Raw genomic sequence first — 21,109 nt, 5'->3', positions numbered from 1 at the left:
TTCATAAGCATAATTTTGGAGGTACATGCAACTTGAACACACACACACACACACACACACACACATATATATATTTATAACACAGCTTCTCAACATCACACAGTAATAGATTTCTGATGGATGAACCAGAACCAGAAAGCCAAAGAAAGTAGGAAGCCAAAGTTGTAATTTATGAAAAGTCTCAATTGTTTCTCCTAGACAGCAATGAGACTTTTACTTGAATTTCCTACAGGTTCAAATCAGATCTCAACAAAGTAACCAATCAGGTCTCATTAAATCTCATCTCATTTATGTCAGCACTTGTATCTCATGGGTAATCCTGTTATTTTTAGAGCAATCACATGCATTGCTTTTACTGTTAGCTGTGCCAAATAGTGCAATTCTTCATACCTGTTTCTCCAAAGACCACTCCAAGTGACTGAGTAGACTGGGACAATGTCAGTACACAAGGAAACCCAAGCAAATTTTATGGCCTCTTTGGCTTCCTCTGAGTGGCTCACTAAAATAGACTGAACCCTTTTACCCAGATCATTTTACTCAACACCACTAAAACACAATTGCATACATTGTCCACTGCCAGTCCCTCTTCGTTTCCCATTGTTTGACCGTACAAGGCAGAAAAGGATTTGCTGAAGTCAGCCAGTAGCTGTATGACTGCAACTTAAAGTGACCACAGAGTCTAATGAATGGTTTATTTTGGAAGATAACATGATATCTTTTAATTTGTATATACATGCAAAGGGTTTTCTACACGTCCCAAAGGGTTTTAAACTTGGCTGATTCGAACGGCATTGAATATGGGTAAATATACACACAACATTTGGTAACTTAAAACCAGTTATGCAGATATACAAGTGCAGAAATGCATGTCAAGGACACAGTTTGCTTTGCAGGGGAATTGCATGGTGACACGACACGTTTTGTTTGTTGAATGGGGTCATTTAATTTTGGAATGCCATTACATTGCAATTTTTACTTCCAGCAGTGTAGAATGTGTTACAATATCTGATATGTTTTATTCCACTAAACAGCACTAGTTCACAATATTGCATACAATTAATTTCCAGTCCGATTATTTTTCTCATGCATATGTGATGTATTTAGCATATCATATACACAAAGTATCATATTTAGTTTCAAATGTAAACACATTTGCACAGAATGTCCACAAATTGCAGCAAAACACAGGAACTGGTAAAGACACACTAAGAGCTAAGCTCACCTACAAAAACACTTAAACTATGAACATTATAAACAGTGTGTGTGTGTGATTGACTTTATTAGTCGTAACAAATCAAAGTTGGATTTGGTTTGGTTTTTCTTGCTTCAAAACCATGTGTGTTTCCCTGCCTTGGCACACATCTGTTGCTTTCCTTTCTTGTTACAGAGTCTGAAAAATTAGGAAAACAATGTCAGTCAAAAATGCTTGTTTTTTACAGCACTCAAACACGGTTAAATTTGACAAATTAGCTTTGTACCTTCTTTATTGTCCAGCAGTAAACAGCTTCTTTCTGCCCTCCATTCCTGCCATGGCCTCCACATTCTTACGCCAGTCAGTCACCTCTTCTTTCTATTAATGGAACAAATAAATAAAATAGGGATGGAATGAGTTTGTTGGAATGAATGCGTTTATATTTCTAAAAGACTGAAAGGCATCACCTTTTCTTCTTCTTTCTTTACTGTCTTTAGGTTGGCCTTGAAATCTGCCTTCGATGACATTTTGGATTCAGTCAGCGCACCAAACATGGCATCATGTGACTTCTTAACCCTCTTCAGTTTGGTTCGTTGAGTTGTACCCTTCATTTCCCAAATCTTCTGATTCAAGGACTGGATCTGAAATGGACCACAACAACGGTAACTTGCAAAACTTACCTTTTTGATGTCAAATTTATGTCAAAAAAATCTTAAACTTAAAAAACATAAACGTAAATGATAAATTTTGCCTTGGCAACTAACTGAAAGAATTCATTGTTAATAATAATTACAAGTTGGTGTACCATAATAACTAAACTGAAATAAAAACAAGATATGTAGAAATGTTTAAAAAAAAATTACAAGCACATAACAAAATGACCAAAATCTAATGTAAACGTATCTATTTAAAACTAAAAGCTAATTCTAAATAATAATAAATAATATAATAGTGTATAAATAGTAAAATAGCACTGTTGCACCTTGACATTATTAGTGACAAGCTTTACCTTAGAGCTGCCACAGATAAAACACCCGTTAACATTTTTATTAATGAATAAACTAGGATTCATGTTTTTTTTGTCTTTCTAAACGTGATGTAACATAGCAACCATTACCTCTTTTTCATTTTTATCCACTTTAATTTCGAGATCATATCGAACCTCGTCAGCAGCATCAATCTTGCGGGAAAGCTCTTTGCAAAGTTCCTGCAAAAAAAACATTTGTGTGAAATATATATATATATTTTTTTTTTTCTCTTTTGCATATTATTGCAGAACCTTTTATTCTAGAAAATACCTGGAGCTCCTGTGCAGAAAGACCAGATAGTTTGAGAGGAGGAAGCCTCTCAGTAAGAGCTTCATCTCTGTCTCTTTTATTCTTCTCTTTTTCAGCTGCCAGCATAGATGTGGCCTTCTGCAGTAATTTGCTCTGTAATGTAACAGCACTGACGTGACTATGAAGTTCCAACAGATTAGCACATAGCTTAGCGCATAGCGCAACACACTGCTAACACGGCTGGCCATTTCGTCATGGATTCTAGTCTTGACTTTCATTACTGTAATGAAGTTTAATATTGTATATTAAATATAAATATGTGAGCATAAGTTTAAAGGTGCTATATGTATTTTTTAGCAGCCTCTATCGGTGATGTTTCAGATTGCAACCAAATTTTTACAAGAGTGGGATGAGTGACGTTAGACAGTAGATCTACATAAAATAAAAGTTACATCCTAAAGCAACAACTTTTTGTTATCCTGGAACAGTCTTTTGTGTTCTTTTCATGTCTCATCTATGTTGTAGTTTACCTTGCTGTTTCATTACAGTTTACCATTATTTCAGCATATCTGAAAACTTGTAATTTATCACAATAAAAATAGCGGAGGTCTCTCCATAATTCAAACGCTCTGCCGATGTTGATCCGTGTTTTCGTCCTAAGTCGATCCGATTCACGTTTGCTCTGATGAGCTTCAGCAGATACATTTTTTTTTTTTTTTATATATTTTTGTGGAGTTTGTTTTGGAGTGTGTTTTGTGCTGGAGGCAGTCGTTTTTTGGTGTTATCAGACTTCATGTAGTTCGCTGCAGTGCCGTCGCATACACTGTATATAAAAATGAGGGAGGCTCGAGGACGTGCATACACGTCACATCCGATGGATTTCGCAGAAAATCCGACCCCGAAACTTCACATAGAAATAGAAATACCGGCCTTCAGAGTTAATGTGGGATTACAACCCCGTCACACACAGCCAATAAAAAAAGGATTAATTTTAGAAAAAAGGTTACATATAGCACCTTTAACAAATCAGTATTACTCAACAAACATAAATGATACACTATTATTGAGATGTTTGTGATTTTTGAAAGAAGTCTCTTCTGCTCACCAAGTCTGCATTTATTTTAAAAAAAATACAGTAATATATAATAAATACAGTAATTATATATACGCCATAAAACATACATGAAATAAATGTAAATAAAGCTCTGTATGCAATAACGGTCTGCACTGCGCCACCGCAAGTCAAACGCACTTAAATCTGCAGTGCTCAGGTGGTACAGCACCCACATGCTACAAGACCTAGCTCTCGGAAACTATGAGTTTACACGTTGTGAACACGTTGGGTAATTACTATATGGCTTGGACACAACTTTACTCCAGTCTTCAGTGTCACATGATCCTTCAGAAATCATTCTAATATGCTAATTTGGTGCTCAAGAAACATTTCTTATTATTAATGTTGAAATCAGTTGAGCTGCTTAATATTTTTTGTGGAAACCGTGATACATTTTCATTGCAGGATACCTTGATGAATAGAAAGTTAATGTTTTTTAAATGTCTTTGCTGTCACTTTTAAATCAATTTATTGTGTTATTACTGAATAGAAGTATTTAAAAAACAAAATCCAACTTTTGACCGGTAGTGTATTTTATTAAAAAACACAGACTTACTTTTAAGAGCAGCCGCCTTGTGGCAGTATACTTTGTTTTTTTCTGAAAAGCAAAACAAGTCATGTTTAATCACTCCAAATTATTTTTTGACCTGCTAAATCTTATGAATTATTGTAAAGTTCGCCAGAAGGGAAGTGACTTACAGGACTACAAAGATGAATCCCCGAGCGCAGCAATAGGGAAACAAAAGAAACACCAAAATGGATTAACAAAAGAGAAAAATGTATCCACTTTACAGTTTTAAACATAACATTGTTGAAGTACTTACCCTTCAGACATGGTTATTTCTCTTTATGGACCCTAAAAAGGGAAGAGTTCTCATTAAAATGAATTTAAAAACACATATAAAGTGTTTAAATGGACCAGATGATAACGTTCCCTCTTCCAACACAAGTCACTATAACAAAGGTCATGAATCTGTTTCAGCTGATGAAATCATTCAGTGTGTGAATCTGTGTGTCAGATTTACGCGTTTCGCAAGGAAACATTCCTACAGTCCACACAGTCTGGAAAGGGGATGAGTGCCAAGTATTTGAAAGCCAGAGGAGTCACAATGTACAGGAAAATTTTATTTGGAGCACTCGTATCCAAAGAAGAGTGCTTTATATAAAGCACTGGTGCCGAGCATTCTGTCCGTACCTATTTTTTTTTTCATTCATACCTATTATGCTTGATAAAGCACATGGTTGTTACTTGTTAGTATTTCCAACCTGACTCAAGGTTGGACCCAAGCCCTAACCTTGAACTCACTACACTAGATGCTTTCACATGGATCCTAGTAGCAAGTTTTAATTTTATACTTTATCTTGATAGTTTTCTTTATTTTGTTTTGTTAAAAAGTGAAAAAAAAATCATTTAGATTTTTTTTTTAAAAGCATTTTATTGACCTCAATAAAAGCAACACGGAATTTGTCTATGGTTAATTCGTTCGTACAAATATAGGAACTAGTCATTTTAGAGTTCAATCAAAATCTGGTCACTAGGTCAGAGGCGTAGTTTGGTTCCTCACCTAGTTCCTTTGGATCTAATTGGTTCTGGGAGCCAAATCTTTCAAGAACATTTAAACTCTTCTCCAAGTTTAAGCTAGCCGTGAAACCGCCACCGTATTTCATAACATACATTCCTTAAAGTTGACACAAGCAACTTGTTACGAAAATACACAGCGTGGCACTCGCCAGTCCCGGTGGGGAGCCGCAGTCGTGACACGGGAGAATGTAGGACGGAAATGCATCCATCCTCCCAACGGTGAAAGTGTAATTATGGTTATCTCCAAATGTGAACTGTGATGAACAGATCGTACAATACAAATCCTCTCAATATCCTTAACAACATGTGTGGGTCCATTAAAATGTGATAGCTTATAGGACTTACCTTGAATTTGGAGACAATCAGGGCAGGATGTGTTGCGTGGTGGCGTGGAAGAAGAATAAATGTTATATGATTAAGTTTCGTGCCGGATTTATGGGTTGAATCCTGCATGTGAATGGCTAACTAAAATAGACCCCTGTTACGCCTCTTGCACACAAGTAGGCAAATATCTGGGCAATTTGTTTTCCACCTCCAGGACATGGACATGCACACTTCCAAATGACACACACTAGCACAAGGGTCATGCACTTCAATTCTGTTTTGTGTCAAGTAGCAACTGGAAAAGGACACCTTAGGTTAATGGGGTAAAACAATAATTCCCCAGAAGATTGATTATAATTTTTTAAAATTGTATTACAAGTTTTTGAATTGTTTAAAGATACAAATGCACTAATTTGCATAAATGATCAAAAATATGAAAACAGATCTGAACAGAAATCTCTTGGATAAAGCCAGGTTCAAAATTCCTGTTTGATTTTATTGACTAGAGTCAAAGGTTTTTGCAAGGGGAATTTTGAATATCTAATTTTATCACTCCATAATAGGAAAATAAACGGGGAAAAAAAACAACAACCATGCTTTTAGGGGAAAAAAATAATGTGTGTCAAAAGATATATGAGTAAACAAATTTAGGTAATTTTAACTTAAATTACATTATACTGAGTTTAAAAAAATGAGTTGAATCTTGTATAATTTATTAAAAAATAAATTTATTGAAAGTTGCTTAACTTATTTTGATTAACACAAAACATGTTGTCATAACTTATTGATCATATAATATTTTACAGTGCAGTAGTTGGCAACAAGTGCTACTGAATATTCTGCTTCAGTGCAGAATATAAATATTACACGAAATATTTTAATTGAAACGATTTAATCAAAATTAATTTAATAGGAAAGTCTATTTTTTTGTTGGCATATTTGATTTGCTAACTTCACAGTTATAATAAAATGTCCTCCTTGTAAACGCTAAAGTTAACTGGCCTCTTTATTAACTTGCGTGCTTGTGTTTGAGAACCATAAAGGTAAAGTTATCCAAAGCTATGATGCCTGCGTGCCATGTCTAATGGGGTGAGGGCAGACATAACTAATGTGTACTTGTTAAGAAGAGACTGACAGCACACTCCTAAAAGTTGGGTATTAATTATAATTGTACAGTGGCTTGTACAATTATAATGCATTCAAATCTCGTCCACAAAAAGCTGCATGCTCAAACCTATGCTTTTAAAAATCATGATGGTGACGTGTGCTCAATGACAATGTGAAAAATGGCAATTGTTTTTATGATACTGACCTTTCTGTTCAGATGGGTCATGTAGGTCCTGCATGCTGTGATCATTTATACTGTGATTAATTAATTAAGTGCCAGTGATAATCTTGTGCCATGAGTTTTGAATGTGTGACCGAATGAGACAGGTGTTTTGCAAGGGCTTCTCAAATCCTCTGCTGACTGCTGGCATGTAGCGGTAGTTATCAGTGTCAGCAGAACTTATGAAGTCATTTTAGTGCTTAAATGTGGAAGTTTGCTTGTTCTCTTCTTATTAAGTGTTAAGACTTTTGCATTAGTCTGTTGGTGTTTTTAAAGACAGTCTGGTTTTATAATTCTATCTGAAAATAAAATGTACTACAACTTAATAGAAAACTGCTGTTTAATAAGATGGAGAGAAAATATAGTATGTTTGTACAATGATCCAAATAATCCTACTTGTTACTCTTTAAACTGACATGAGCCCTCTAGTGGGCTTTTTTGCCAACAGTTTGCCTTTTAGACATTTTGCTGGTCACTTGCTGGTCTGTATATATATATATATATATATTCTAAAGATTGGGGTTGGTTTTAATGTCTCTAAAGTCTCTTCTGCTTACCAAGGCTGCATTTATTTGACCAAAATACAGTAAAACAGTAACTTTGGAAAATATTATTACAATTGAAAAGAACTGTTCTATTTGAATATCATTTGAATTTTGAAATGTAATTTATTCGTGTGAAGCTGAATTTAAAGCCATTAGTCTTTCCATGGCACGTGATCCTTCAGAAATCATTCTAATATGCTGATTTGCTGCTCAAGAAACATTTCTTGTTATTATCAATGTTGAAAATGGTTGTGCTTTCAATAAAAAAAAATCTTTGGTGGTTTATAGATATACACAATGTCTAAGCTATATATTATAAAATGTTGCTTACAATGGTTTTCAAAACTATAACAAATTGACGTAGTTCACTGGAGGAAAATGAAACTGTTAGGTTACATGTCTACACTAAATTGTTATTAAAGTTGTTTGTTCAACTAGTATCAAATATAACTGACAAACATCCGAACTCCTAATTCTACTGTGTAGTAGAAGGGCTTGATTTTAAGGCAGACTTGTTTGTGAGAAAAGCTTAATTTCATTGTGTGCATCAGGCAGGCTCCTCCTCCCCGTTATCTGATTTCCTGGTTTCCTCTGAATACAGATAGAATTTGATAAACCATAAGAGGATGTTCAGATCTGTTCCACCGGCACTTGTTCGTCCGGTGCAGTACCAGACAAGAACGTAACTACTTTGAGTATGATTTTTCTCTTTCTGTTCATTCTTTCATGCGTCATAATGAAAATCTCACCCCTGCATCTCATTGAACTCCCTCCGATGGAATGTTCTCAAAAGGTAAAGATACTGCTTCCTTCCCTTTTATATATAGAACATTAATGCTATGTGTGTGCTAATCTTTCATTATGCTGTTTTCTGACAGGGGGTAGATTGCAAGGTTCAAGTAGGTAAGTATGCTTTCTCTAAATTGTAATTAAGTTATATTTGGTTTGTAATAGTATGTTCATCAAATGTTTCTTTGACGTCTTAGGTAACTGTTCAGATGAGGGTTGGAAGATGCCAAGATATGAAGCCCCACGTTCTCCTCTTGTAAACCCCCTAAATGTAACAGCCAAGAGGGATGACAGTGGACAGTTTGTGCCAATTATATACCTTACATGGATCCAATTACCCGACAGTAAGGCAGACAATATCTTCAAGACTACAATATTTAAAAAAATAATCAAATAATTTCTGTCAAATTGCTTTTTTGGACAAAACATGTACATCTGGCCCAATTGTTTTCCCATGATAATTCTAACATGACACCTTCATAATCATATGACAAGACGTTTTATGCATGTTTAAGACAACTGTTATTAAGTGTCACTCGCTCAGTTATGACATTTTTAATGCAAATATGATATTGTTTGAGATGTCTTTGTTATGACACCTTGACATAAATAAGACAACACAACCTGTCATAAACATGACAAGCAGATTAATTATCAAATTTAAGAAACCACCCAGCTTTATTGGTCAACATTACAGGTCAGGTGGTTGGTTTTGACATTGGCTGTCATGAGCCCATTATAACTTTTTAATGACAAATTCAATTAGTACCACTGGTCAAAAATATTCATGACACAGTTATAATGGCCTCATGATGACAGCCAATGTCAAAGCCAACCACATGACAGTTTAACCTAATTTTTTGTCAAGTTGTCATGACAAAGACACTGACAGGTTATAATTTTATGGTTTTTGTCAAGATTTCATAACAAAGACATCTCAAACAATGTCATATTTGCATTCAAAATGTCATTATTGAGCGAAAGACACTTAATGACAGTTGTCACAAACATGCATAAACCCTACTTCATTTTCAAGACATATGTCCTGTCATGGTTATGAAGGTGTCATGTCGGTCTTATGCACACCCCTTCAAGTAAAGTGTTACTGTATTATTTTCCACAGGTAGCATATTCTCCCTCAAAGGGACTGAAGTGCGTGTGGTTGAAATGGCCACAAATCACAGCGTTTGTGTTCGTTACATTTTTCTTAACAGACTGTTGGAGACAACAAACCCAGAAGGGCTCATGGTGAGAGTACTAACTCTTGTATAACCATATACTAGGCAGTATTATTTATGCCACTGTTTTAGCTTTGTTTCTTTTCTTCATCATTTTAGTGGACTTTTTCTTTGGACCGAATTGGTGTCATACCCAACTTCAAATACCAGGTTTTTGTAACCAATTTACCAACGCCAGACATAGGTAGTTATACAATTATACGCGACATCCCAATTCCAGGTGAGATAAAATTTTTTTTAAAAAAACATCAATCTTTAAAAAAACTATTGAGGCTTGATAATTAGATACTGTTTATATTTAGATTTGTTGCAGTTATTTACATGAAATGGAAGTTGCAATTGCAGTAGTCTTTTCTTCCCTATTGTGATGAAGTGACAAACAGCTCATAGAAAGAGAAAAAATAAAGGGCGGGGCTTGATTTTGTCCTGATTGGATGTTTGTGGTTTGCTATTGGTCAATCTCATTTGAGTGACAGGATGCCCCGCCCTCTTGAAGAGAAGAGATGTCGCTGCAAGAAGGAGGGGAAAATTAATTTGATTACAGATTACAGGCATATATGAATACTTGGATAATTCATTTATAATAAATACTGCAATATTCCATAGAAAACAAGAATAGTCAATTTTGACTTCATGGTGACTTTAAGCGGACGATTTATCTAAAGCAAATGCTTGAACATGTTTTAAACAAAGATAAACCTGTTTGTCATTTAAGAGAGCATTTGGAATAACGAGGTAAAATGGTCAGTGAGAAACTCGAAGAAAAATGACTTGGTGATAACCATAGAATTCAAACCACATGAGTTCTCTGACCAATACAAAGTCTCCATCTGCAGTCCTGACCTTCACCCAGAATCATCTCACATTGTCATAAAGGTATGTTCAATATTCAGATTTAAAGAAAAAGACTGTATATGTATACCTTCATCATATAGTATGATGTGAATTCTGTTTTAAAGGACAACAAGACATTTCTAATGGTTAATTTCACACTGGAAGTATGGTGGCTAACTCACTGTAGTTTGGACTTGGTGGTGAGTTAAAGTATTATTTGTATGTGTGCTGTTTGTTAATATATAATATCAAGTAGTATTGGAATGTTTTGAGTCTTATATCATTAAATGGCTCAAATATCTCCTGCTCAACAGATTCAGCCACTGTCTGTTCAAAGCATGAAGAACTGTCTGGATTACAGAGAGAAAGTTAATATCTGTCCCTGTACGTAATACACAGTAGCATTAAATGTCTTGTTGTCGGTTTATTTTTAATTAGCCATTCAGATTATGATTCCCAGCAATGCAAATGTTTCAGTGTATGATCTTGATTGAAAGTAAAGTTCATTTGACCTCTATTTTTATTTTATTTGTATAGGCTACCATAATAATCTCATAATGTTAATGTCAGTTCTTCCAGATGCTCCTGTTGCTTTTATTACTTTGGTGATACTGGGACTGTTGTTTGGGATATTGGCAGCAGTTGGTTGCTGTGTTGCATTTTTGCAGAACAAGGACTCGCATAAAGGTTAGTGCAAATTAAAAGATCAAATAAATTAGTGTGTAACTTAAATTTGCAAAGACAAAGGTACAGGACTCAATGGATTTAGTGAGAGAAAGAACTACAATCCCATGAAGCATTGCAAATGACAAAATCAAATTAAAATGGTTATAGACTAAATAGTTGGAATTCATGGATAATGTAGTTTTCACCATGAATTCCGCTGTTAAATGCAATTATTAAAAAAAATAATGTGAACAGATGACCTCAACAAAAGCATATATCATCGATTAACAACCTCATAGCTCACAGTATTTTACGTTATCATTAAAAATCAATTTCCCATATGGAGAAAATAAATTGAGTTTTTTACTTCCGCAACCCAATTGTGGCATTCTATTTTGTAATAAAATCAGGTATTGGCTACATTGTTCTGCCCTTTTCAATTGTTTTGCTGATTCTTCCACTTACTCTTTATTTATTGAATACATTTTGAAGGCTCCTTAATAATAATCATGACTTTTGACAGAAACGCCATCCTCAGACATCTCTACCTGTGCAAAGGGTAAACTGGAGTGGAATCCCGTTCAAGAGCACAAGAGAGTCATCATCATCTACTCTCTGGACCACCCCCTGTACAAAGAGATCATTTTGAAGTTAAGTGCCTTCCTGAGGGCTAAATGTGGCACTGATGTCACTCTGGATCTCCTGGACTCCGCCTGGCTCAGCACAATCGGCAGAATTCAGTGGCTAGATACGCAAAGGGAACGAATCTCCAAGTCCTCAGACAAAGTCCTGATCCTGTGCTCTCCAGGCGTACATGCGAAGTGGAAGGCCATGTGCGGTGAGCGCAAGGCGAGACTGAAGGAGGATGAACGTTCACCCATAGGAGACATGCTCACGCCAGCCCTGAGCCTCATTATACCAGATTTTGTTCACGCTTCATCCTTCCACAAGTACATGGTGGCTTATTTCGATGACGTGTGCTGTGAGGATGATGTTCCAGCACCTTTTAACGTGGTGGTGAAGTACAAGCTCATGAAGCACTTTGAGGAGCTTTACTTCCGGATCTTAGACTTGGAAAAACATGAGCCAGGGAGGGTTAAATGCATTGAAGGCATTAGGGTGAATGATTACTTCAACTGTCCGTCAGGACGAGCCCTTCGGGAAGCTATTGAAACTTTTCACAATTACCAGCTGAAGAATCCAAACTGGTTTGAAATGGAGCTTTTGGACACTGATGATGAAAAAGAGGAAACCATCTTGGATTCGACGTTTCCTATAAACTATAACCCTGACACTGAATGCTATAAGCTGACTGAGGAACATAAAGCTCATGCATTTGTCAATATGTTTAAGTGTCATGATGAAAATTTCTTTAAGTATTCCACCGCAGAGACAGGCATATTACTGAACGAGAATTCTTCAGTTCTTACCACAGATGTGCACTCCAGTGGTCCGGTTCTGAGCAGCTTTACAACTATAGATGTGAAAGGCTTACCAGCAACCAAACCTGTCGCACAACATGCTTTATGTTTACAGCCTCTGTGAATCTCTTTGAATTAAGCTTGGGATCATCAGACTACTGTAACTTTATGAGTGTAAACTTTTGTCTACTGTATAAAAATGGCATATAGAGTTATGATCTTTTAGACTACAAATATAAAAATATATAGACATTTACTTTTGGCAGGTGTTTAAATCTAAAGCTATTTACAATGCATTCAATGTACACATTTAATATTTTTGAACCCATGATCCTGGCATTGCTAATGCCATGCTGTACTGTAAGCTACAGAAAAATAAATGTTTTCTATGATAAATAAACTGCTCAGACCACTTTTTTCCACACTTGAAATTGGTATTGTCTGTTTTTTCAGTAATTTTTGAAGTGTAAGGAATACATTTTCAAAGAAAATGGGTACACAATTGGGGTTGTGAGAACCTACAATACAACCAAAAAATGTCAATATTATTCTGACGCTAACATACATGATTTATTAAGAATGTGGAGTAGCAATGCTTTAATATATATATATATATATATATATATATATATATATATATATATATATTACACATTGAAAATTGACTTTATGTATTATTAAACCGGATACTTATTTAAGTATAGAGACTGTATTCTCCAAAAATAATTAATGAATCAACAGCAGTTCTGACATGAGTTCTGAGTAAGTCAATTGATGGGATTCTCGACCAGTTCAAACAGACCCAACCGGTTCAAAGTTCATCCTAGTGGAGTCGAGCCGGTAAGAATGCTGCAAATAGCTTAAATTGAGAAGTTATTATCCAAAATAAAAATTGGGAATGATTTAAGTCGAAGTCTGAAGTCACTTTTAGCAAGTAACGCGTGAGAAGAATTATAATGAGCAAACACGGCTTGTTTTCTTTCACTATTTACTGACCGGAACGTTGAAGTCCTGAATTGTTTACGTACATGTCCCGTATGTGGAATTTATTGTTTAGTGATTTCTTTTGAAACGTGTGGTGGATTGTTACGGTTGCATTTCAGCACGTCGCTTGTCTCAAACAAACCGAGCATGACACATTTTCCCCTTTGAATAGTTTGAAACCCTCCTGCAGGCGGTGGTTTATGGGTTTTGTCTGGTGTTTTCGAATTTGAGTTTTGCTGATCTGAAGATCCTGTTTTGAAGATGATGTGGAGGTTATCTGCTGTTTTTAGACGTTGCATTACAATTTCATCCGGCAGACATTGCAAAAAAGGTAAAGTAGCACAAACCACATCTCCACATTTAAGAGATTTACACTCAGAGAAACCTTGTCCTAATTTCAAGTCACTTTGGACGAATGTTACTGGAGGAACGTTTGTTCATAACTGAGTAACCTCTGCCAGGAAGTTCTGAGAAGAATACTTACTGTATGGTCAATTAGAAACATTTGTCGCAAACAATCACCTGACTCTGAGAACCAATTCAAACTGAGGTCTTAGGTCGCAAAATTTGAATGTTTAATGGTACAGTGGTTTGAATACAGTGTTGATTGGGTGAACTATTCCCTATTTCTCCATACAGACAGCCTGTTTACCATCCATCCTAATGTGAAAGAGGCTTTAGAGGATCACAGGCCAGTTGTGGCTCTGGAAAGCACTATTATTACACATGGAATGCCTTATCCTCTTAATCTCAGGTAAAAAAGAAGATAATAAATCTCTTACAGTGTTGTTAAATACTTATTCTGAATTTTCACTCACATCTTTATGAACTCAGGGTTGTCACATGCCCCTTTATCTTAAAAAAAACAAAACAAACCAGAACAAACTAATTCTAGTCTTTAAAGCTTTTTAAAGACTAGATGGAGAACTCTGAAACATCTGATACATATCTGGATTCAGTTTACCAATCGGCTGCATTTTCTCTGTATTTCAGCACAGCAAAGGAAGTGGAAGCTATTGTGAGGGCTGAAGGTGCAATCCCAGCAACCATTGGGATTCTTGAGGGGAGGATTCACGTGGGCCTTTCTTCGGATGAACTGGACTTCCTTGCACAGAGCAAAACAGCATTAAAAGTGTCCAGAAGAGACCTTCCTTATGTCATCAGCAAGGTCTGGAACTTATGTAAAATTGTATTTTTGAATCATGTGAATATACATTTTAATGTGAAATGTCTGATCTTTGATTATGCAGGGTCTGTCGGGTGGCACTACTGTCTCCGGCACAATGATTGTGGCTCACAAAGCTGGGATTCCTGTCTTTGTAACCGGAGGCATTGGAGGAGTACATAGAGATGGAGAAAACTGCACGTTTATTTAACAATTGTACACATAAAGTACAATGTTCTGCTTGTGGAACCTATATTCACTACCTATATTCAACGACTGACATATTATCTCTTGCAGCCTTGGATGTGAGCGCAGACCTCACTGAACTGGGTCGTACCCCTATTGCTGTTGTGTCTGCTGGGGTGAAATCCATCCTAGATATTGGTCGCACTCTTGAGTTCTTGGTAAGTGCTCAAACCCAGTCACCATTTTTTTTAAAACGATTTCATGTGAACACAAGAAAAATACTGGGTGGTCAAGTTGCAAGCTGTCTTTGCCATCATCTGATGCTGACTTAAAACATAAGTTCACTGATTTTCGACCCGATTATTATTGTTACAATGTTGGTTGTATATATAAATGAACAATGCTACTCTTTCTCTTTGTGACCTGGTCCAATAATTCCTCTTTATTTGTTTCATTTGTTAAGTTTCATCTCCAGGACTTTGAAGAAAACTACAGATTGTACTTTTATATTTTTGTATCCACAAAACCATTGTTAACAAAACCATTTATTAACAATTTGTTAACAAAACCATTATCGTAAGAGTAGGGTTTCTCAATGAAAAAAAGGTGGCAAATTGCAAGTTTTCCAACCTATTTGGCAAAAGGGTAGACAACAGCCTTTTTTCTCTGTTTTCTTTTGTCAGGTAGCAGACATTTCAATTTATTTCGCCTTTCTTTTATCAAAAGTTTTATTAAATAACATTTTGCCAGCAGTTATGTGCCTCTTTAAAATTAATCTTTAGAAACACTAATAATCTAATTACACTGAAAATTATTTGATGTTATCTTTTTGTATTTTATATTCATCTTATATTATGTATTTTAATTTATTTCTTACCATAATATTAAAATTGTTATAATAATAGACTAAATGTAATACCCCTAGTAAACTGGGTCAGTTTTGATTTCATCATATACACTTAAGTTTCCATTCATAGATCAATACTTTTATTTACAGGAAACTCAGGGTGTATGTGTGGCCACATATGGAGATTCAAAAAGCTTCCCGGCTTTCTTCTCTCGGCAAAGTGGATTTACTTCTCCTTACCATGTCTCTAGTCCTCAAGAAGCAGCAGATCTTATTGGCAAGTCTGAGTGTTTAAGCTTTTACCGCACCTACATTTGAGTAAATGTCAATATTACATATTTACCGAAAGCTGTGTAGTGATTGTAATTGAAAGAGCTAGTTGAAACAAAGATCATAGATAATGTTTCTCTAATGTAACTCATCCTGCTTAGTCATTCATGATGAAGAGCTCTTAAACACTCTCTTTTCTCAACAGCAAGCACACTATCTCTGGGGCTGCAAAGTGGTCTTCTGTTGGCCGTTCCCATCCCAGAGGAACATGCAGCCACGGGACAACTGATAGAAGACGCCATACAAACAGCCGTGACTGAGGCCAGGTAGAGAAAAATAATGCCTGGAGTGTGGACATAACAGTTGCCGCATATAATGATAAAACTTTTCTTTGTATATTTGAAGCTCAAAAGGGGTCACAGGAAGAGATGTCACTCCTTTTATCCTTCAGCGAGTCAATGAGCTCACTAAAGGGAAGTCCTTGCAAGCTAGTATCCATTTAAGACACAGGACATAGTTTTGCTTAATGCATTTATGTTCTTATATACTTAGAATGACATTTTGATTTCTAAACACTAATATAATTCATATCTACCTATTACATAGTGTGGTTGTAGTGTGGTTTGTGGTATTTTCCTGAAGTTCATTCATTTTCAGATATAGGACTCATCCATAACAATGCCAAGGTGGGCAGTCAGATTGCATGTGCTCTTTCTAAACACAAAGAAAAAAGTGGAGGCAACTTCAGAGGTGAAAGTAAGACCGAAAAGTCAATGGACCAGAGAATGGACTCCAAAACTGGAAGGGATATGGTAAGCTTTTATGGAAAGACTGATGCAAAATAAATGCATTTTATTTTCAGTGTTGTTGTTGTTAACTAAAACTAAAATGATTTCAAAAATAATCGTTAAGCTTTATTTAAATCTATGAATATTAGATGAAATGCTTGAACTTAAAAAAATAAACGAAAATTGGAAATGTTGCCTGAATAAATAAAAGTTGAGTTACTAAAATGACTAAAACTGAAATAACCACGAATTACAGCTAAATAAAAATGACAAAAGCACATAACAAAATTAAAATATGAACATAAAAGCTAATTCAAAACACACTTAACAATGAATTTCCTTCAGGTTGTTATCGGTGGGATAAATGTTGATTTTATCGCTAAAGGAACAACAAAGAAATTGGTGGTAAGTCTAAGAACAAGCTACAGGAGCTTAAGTTACTTGTTTATGACAGTATGCAGGTAAATATTTGTATTCAATTCAGTTTGGTCAGACAAATCCAGGAAGTGTGTGCCAGTCATTTGGAGGAGTGGGCAGAAATATTGCTGGTATGTTATGTGTCGTTCATATTATTAGAAATGAATATGTACAATTCCCCTTTTTTACAATTGTCCCTGTATTCTGTATTTCCTATAGATTGTTTAAGCCGATTAGGATACAGACCTCTCTTTATCTCTGCCATCGGCAAAGACTCTCACAGCGACGCTGTGTTGAGCTATTGTAAACACATGGTGAGTTATGTTGCTCTTGTTGGCAAAAAAATAGTTTTGTAGATCATTGTATTCTTATTTTATGGTTATTCTTATTTTTATTTTTTGCATTTTACTCATCAGAATACAAGTGCAATTGCCAGATTAGAGGACCAAAGGACTGCAACCTATTGTGCTGTCATAACTGAGTCTGGAGAGTTGAGCCTGGGATTGGGCGACATGGACATCCATAAGCAAATACAAGAGCAGTATGTACGTATATTCAAAGAGTTCACTACCGTTTAAAAGTTTTGGGGTCTGTGAGATTGTTTTTTATGTGTTTGTTGTCTTATGCTCACCGAGGCTGCATTTATTTGATCAAAATACAGTAAAAACAAATATTGTGAAATATTATTACAACTGTAATTTATTCCTGTGATGGCAAAGCCTAATTTTCAACATCATTACTCCAGTCTTTAGTCACATAATCCTTCAGAAATCATTCTAATATGCTGATTTGCTGCTCATGAAACAATTCTTATTGTTATCAATGTTTAAAACAGTTGCAATGCTTAATCATTTTGTGGAAACCGTGATACATTTTTTTCAAAGTTCAAAGGAGCAGCATTTATTTGAAATAGAAATCTTGTATAACACAATGTATAACTCTATTATTATTTTCTAAAAGAAAAATCTTACTGACCCCAAATCTTGTAGTCACTTTATTCCAGCAAAACAGAGGAAAAAATATTGATGACTCATCTTGCAATCACTCATTTTGTCCAATCAGATGCTCTTTAGGGTAAGACTGCCCTCTAATAACACCTGCAACCTACTAGCAAGTAGCAAATACGTCAACAAAGGAGCTTTAAAGTGACGGTAACAACTATTTTAATAGCATAAATCTTTTGTTTTTATGTTCAGGTATCTCAGTTTAAGGATCAACTTGCATCAGCATCACTTGTAGTTCTTGATGGCAACATTCCAGTTTCAACCATTGATTACGTGTGCTGTATCGCCAAGAAACATGCAGTCCCTGGTAAACTCATTTATCGAATAGCCTACTGATTCCAAGTGTTGACGTCATAGTTTCAAGTCAGATGTTACGTGCATATCTATGTCTTTTTCTTTCGCTGCAGTGTGGTTTGAGCCCACGGATGCTGATAAGGCCTGTAAGCCCTTCCTGTCAGAGAGCTGGAAAGCCCTGTCCTACACCTCCCCCAACCTGGCTGAGCTCTGCACCATGAATCAGACACTAGATCTGCCCACTCCTACAGGTAATGTAGTTAGCAACAACCTAAAATAATAAAAACGGTTGACTACAGGACAGGAAGTGTCAGAGCTTCTTGAATAGAAATCAAAGCATCATTTTGTTTCAGAGTTGCCCACATCGCTTGAGGATGTTTTAGGCTGTGTGCCGGCTCTCTGCTGCCCCCTGCTGGAGCATCTACATTGTGTGGTGGTCACTTTGGGTTCGCTGGGTGTGCTGGTGTGTGGAGAACATGATGCTGGAACTGTAAATGTGCAGCCACGAAAGCAAAATCGGGTATGACGGGCTTATTATTTAAATTATCTGTTGTCGGAGATGATTCAGCGATTGCGTCTCTCCTCAAAGAGTCAGATAGTTGTCATTGTCCAGTGGGACAGTAGATCATTTTATTCAATGGTGTGATGCTTCATTTTTAAATATTAATACTTCTAAAACAAAAGAACTGTACCTGTTTTGCCTGCTGTCATAAAGGGAGAAGGTAATATTTAGGGACAGTACTTGATGATAAAATGCATTTTGAAGCAAACACTGATATTATTAGAGAAAGCTCTCCAGTGTATCCATTTTTGAGGAAACTTTGTAGTTTTTTAATATGGAGTGATATAATCTATTTTATGAAAAATATTTTATACCTGTTTTATTGAATCTATCTTACGTTTTTCTATTATTTGTTGGTACAGCAACCCCAATGTGAGGAATAGGAGTAAATTGAGTAATAGTTATAATGTGCAGCAAGATAGGGACCGACTTAAGGAATATTACACACATTAATGAACAAAGGGCGACTAGAAAGGGCCAGTCAGTCCTTTCCGATCTCACCAATCCATTGTTTTCTGAATTTCAACTGCTTCCCTCAGGATGGAGATTTAAAATCCCTTTGTGGAAATCAAATAGATTTAGAGTTCCTTTTGAAAAATAATTCCTTTATACCTGCTGTTATCATGTTTTTAAATTACTTATAATAAAATGATTGTGTGTTGTGTTGCTGTACATGTACTATATGTTTACTGCTGTCTATAACAAATTGCCTTTCGAGGACAATAAAGTAAGTTCCCCTATTATGCTATTTTATTCTTCTAAAATAGGTTTACATGCATCCAAGGTTGGAAAACACTTTAATTTTACTTATGCTATAGATTACATATCACGTTAAATGTGTGAGCCTGCTCAGCTCTGCTCTGAATGGTCAGACAGCCCAGTCTGTTGTGATTGGTCTACTGTGCTCTGATTGGTCAGATCTCAGATGGCCTAGTCTGTTGTGATTGGTATACTCTGTTCTGATTGGTCAGATGGCTCAGTGATTGGTCTACTCTGTTCTGATTAGTCAGAAGGCCCAGTCTTTTGTGATTGGTTTACCACTTGTAGTGCATAGACTAAAAAAACGTCCCGCCCTACATTTAGTTTTCTTGTTTGAGAAGCCGTTTCACTCAGATATATGTCACAATAGGGAAGAAAAGATGATTGCAACTTCCATTTTATGCTGACTCTGTCTATGAAACCCTTTTCCTGTAAAATTAAAATATTGCACATTATGTATGTTTTTTTGTAGCAGAAGGGACGACTGTGTGCTGTTCATTATCCTGCGCTGGCTGTGAGCTCTAAAGAAACAGTAAATGTGTCTGGAGCTGGTGACAGGTATGTTAATCGAAGTTTTTAACATCATGTGCGATGAATAAAACTGTTTCACATTAGTCTCTCTCTATCTTGTCTAGTTTTGCTGGAGCAATGATGGTTGGGATCCTTCAAGGGATGGAAACAGACCGCTGTGTGCGAATGGGTCTCCTTGCCGCCCGCACGTCCTTGTTGTCTCCTCATCCAATAGATCCGTCTCTGACAGCTGATGTCATCCATCCAGAAAAGTCGCATTCTCAACCTTGGTCAAAGCCTAGATGTGTGTGGATGAATGACTGAAATACAATCGAAAAGAGGCAGAAATCTTACCAGCAGGCTTCTGCAGTCACAGTGCATCCGATGGGACATATGCTACTTTTGTGGGGTTTTATATAGCAAAACAAACTCAATGATTGGTGCATGCTGAGGTGTTTATGTTGTGGATACCACACATTTATGATTTTTTAATTTTACAGTATTATGACATACTATAATATACTTTTTTTTAGAGGCGCAGAGTTAGGACCTCTGTTTTTTAATTTCTGATTTTTAATTTATTAAACTACAATGTTATATAATATTAATAATAAAATAATAAAAACAAATCACAAACTAATTTTTAATTGTTTAATTAATGTATAATTATTATAATTATTATTAAATTGTAAAGGACATTAAATGTATATATTACACTACTATATAGTGAACTTCAAATAAAAAAATATGATATATTTAAAATAAAATTAATATAAAAAAGTTCTTGAAAATAATTTATTTTATAATAACATTTTTTTTTATATAAAAAATAGTTCTATCAAAAATTACTTTTCCTAAATCTGATAACATGAATTTGTATCGCCCCTAGTGACGAATCTAGAACATTGCTGATGTATGTTGAAAATTACTTTTACAAAATAAACTACATCTCCCACAATGCATTGAGAATCGCATCTTGCGCAAACTCAATGAGAGGTGACTGGTTACTGTATT

General features: G+C 35.6%; 3 protein-coding genes across 11 annotated transcripts; 2 read left to right on the top strand and 1 right to left on the bottom strand.

Moving 5' to 3' along the window:
* Positions 1 to 1,483: 1,483 nt before the first annotated feature.
* Positions 1,484 to 4,499, bottom strand: tnni4b.1 (troponin I4b, tandem duplicate 1). The gene is made up of 5 exons (XM_089127796.1): positions 4,140 to 4,499; positions 2,491 to 2,622; positions 2,310 to 2,399; positions 1,660 to 1,833; positions 1,484 to 1,570 (listed from the first exon to the last, which is right to left on the bottom strand). Exons 1-5 carry the CDS (start codon positions 4,200 to 4,202, stop codon positions 1,484 to 1,486), a joined length of 546 nt encoding a protein of 181 aa, XP_088983922.1. The 5' UTR covers positions 4,203 to 4,499.
* LOC120469112 (uncharacterized) lies at positions 1,739 to 21,100 on the top strand. Of its 6 annotated transcripts, none has more exons than XM_039657856.2 (19): positions 12,956 to 13,149; positions 13,466 to 13,624; positions 13,933 to 14,047; positions 14,287 to 14,461; positions 14,544 to 14,655; positions 14,756 to 14,862; positions 15,642 to 15,768; positions 15,967 to 16,087; positions 16,167 to 16,252; positions 16,419 to 16,573; positions 16,895 to 16,954; positions 17,034 to 17,097; positions 17,186 to 17,280; positions 17,383 to 17,511; positions 18,163 to 18,277; positions 18,378 to 18,515; positions 18,618 to 18,784; positions 20,058 to 20,143; positions 20,221 to 21,100. In XM_039657856.2, the coding sequence occupies exons 2-19, from the start codon at positions 13,555 to 13,557 to the stop codon at positions 20,417 to 20,419; spliced, it is 2,121 nt and encodes a 706-aa protein (XP_039513790.2). In that variant the 5' UTR covers positions 12,956 to 13,149; positions 13,466 to 13,554; the 3' UTR covers positions 20,420 to 21,100. The 6 variants fall into 6 exon arrangements, with proteins under 6 accessions (XP_039513792.2, XP_039513790.2, XP_088983919.1 ...); XM_039657855.2 differs by lacking the exon at positions 12,956 to 13,149 and adding an exon at positions 13,156 to 13,344; XM_039657858.2 differs by lacking the exons at positions 12,956 to 13,149; positions 13,466 to 13,624 and adding an exon at positions 1,739 to 1,854.
* LOC148965078 (interleukin-17 receptor A) lies at positions 7,749 to 12,731 on the top strand. 4 transcript variants are annotated; one of them, XM_039657861.2, is made up of 10 exons: positions 7,749 to 8,154; positions 8,240 to 8,264; positions 8,348 to 8,494; positions 9,274 to 9,398; positions 9,488 to 9,572; positions 10,104 to 10,264; positions 10,348 to 10,422; positions 10,537 to 10,606; positions 10,760 to 10,909; positions 11,412 to 12,731. In XM_039657861.2, the coding sequence occupies exons 1-10, from the start codon at positions 8,059 to 8,061 to the stop codon at positions 12,431 to 12,433; spliced, it is 1,956 nt and encodes a 651-aa protein (XP_039513795.2). In that variant the 5' UTR covers positions 7,749 to 8,058; the 3' UTR covers positions 12,434 to 12,731. The 4 variants fall into 4 exon arrangements, with proteins under 4 accessions (XP_039513795.2, XP_039513793.2, XP_039513796.2 ...); XM_039657859.2 differs by having other exon boundaries at positions 7,751 to 8,154; positions 9,488 to 9,608; XM_039657862.2 differs by having other exon boundaries at positions 7,753 to 8,154; positions 10,793 to 10,909.
* Positions 21,101 to 21,109: the final 9 nt, after the last annotated feature.

Source organism: Pimephales promelas, chromosome 25, assembly GCF_988280905.1.
Source record: "Pimephales promelas chromosome 25, fPimPro1.hap1.1, whole genome shotgun sequence".
Taxonomy (NCBI): Eukaryota; Metazoa; Chordata; class Actinopteri; order Cypriniformes; family Leuciscidae; genus Pimephales; species Pimephales promelas.
The sequence above is the reverse complement of the archived record's forward strand: the minus strand, read 5'-3'. Positions and strand labels throughout refer to the sequence as shown.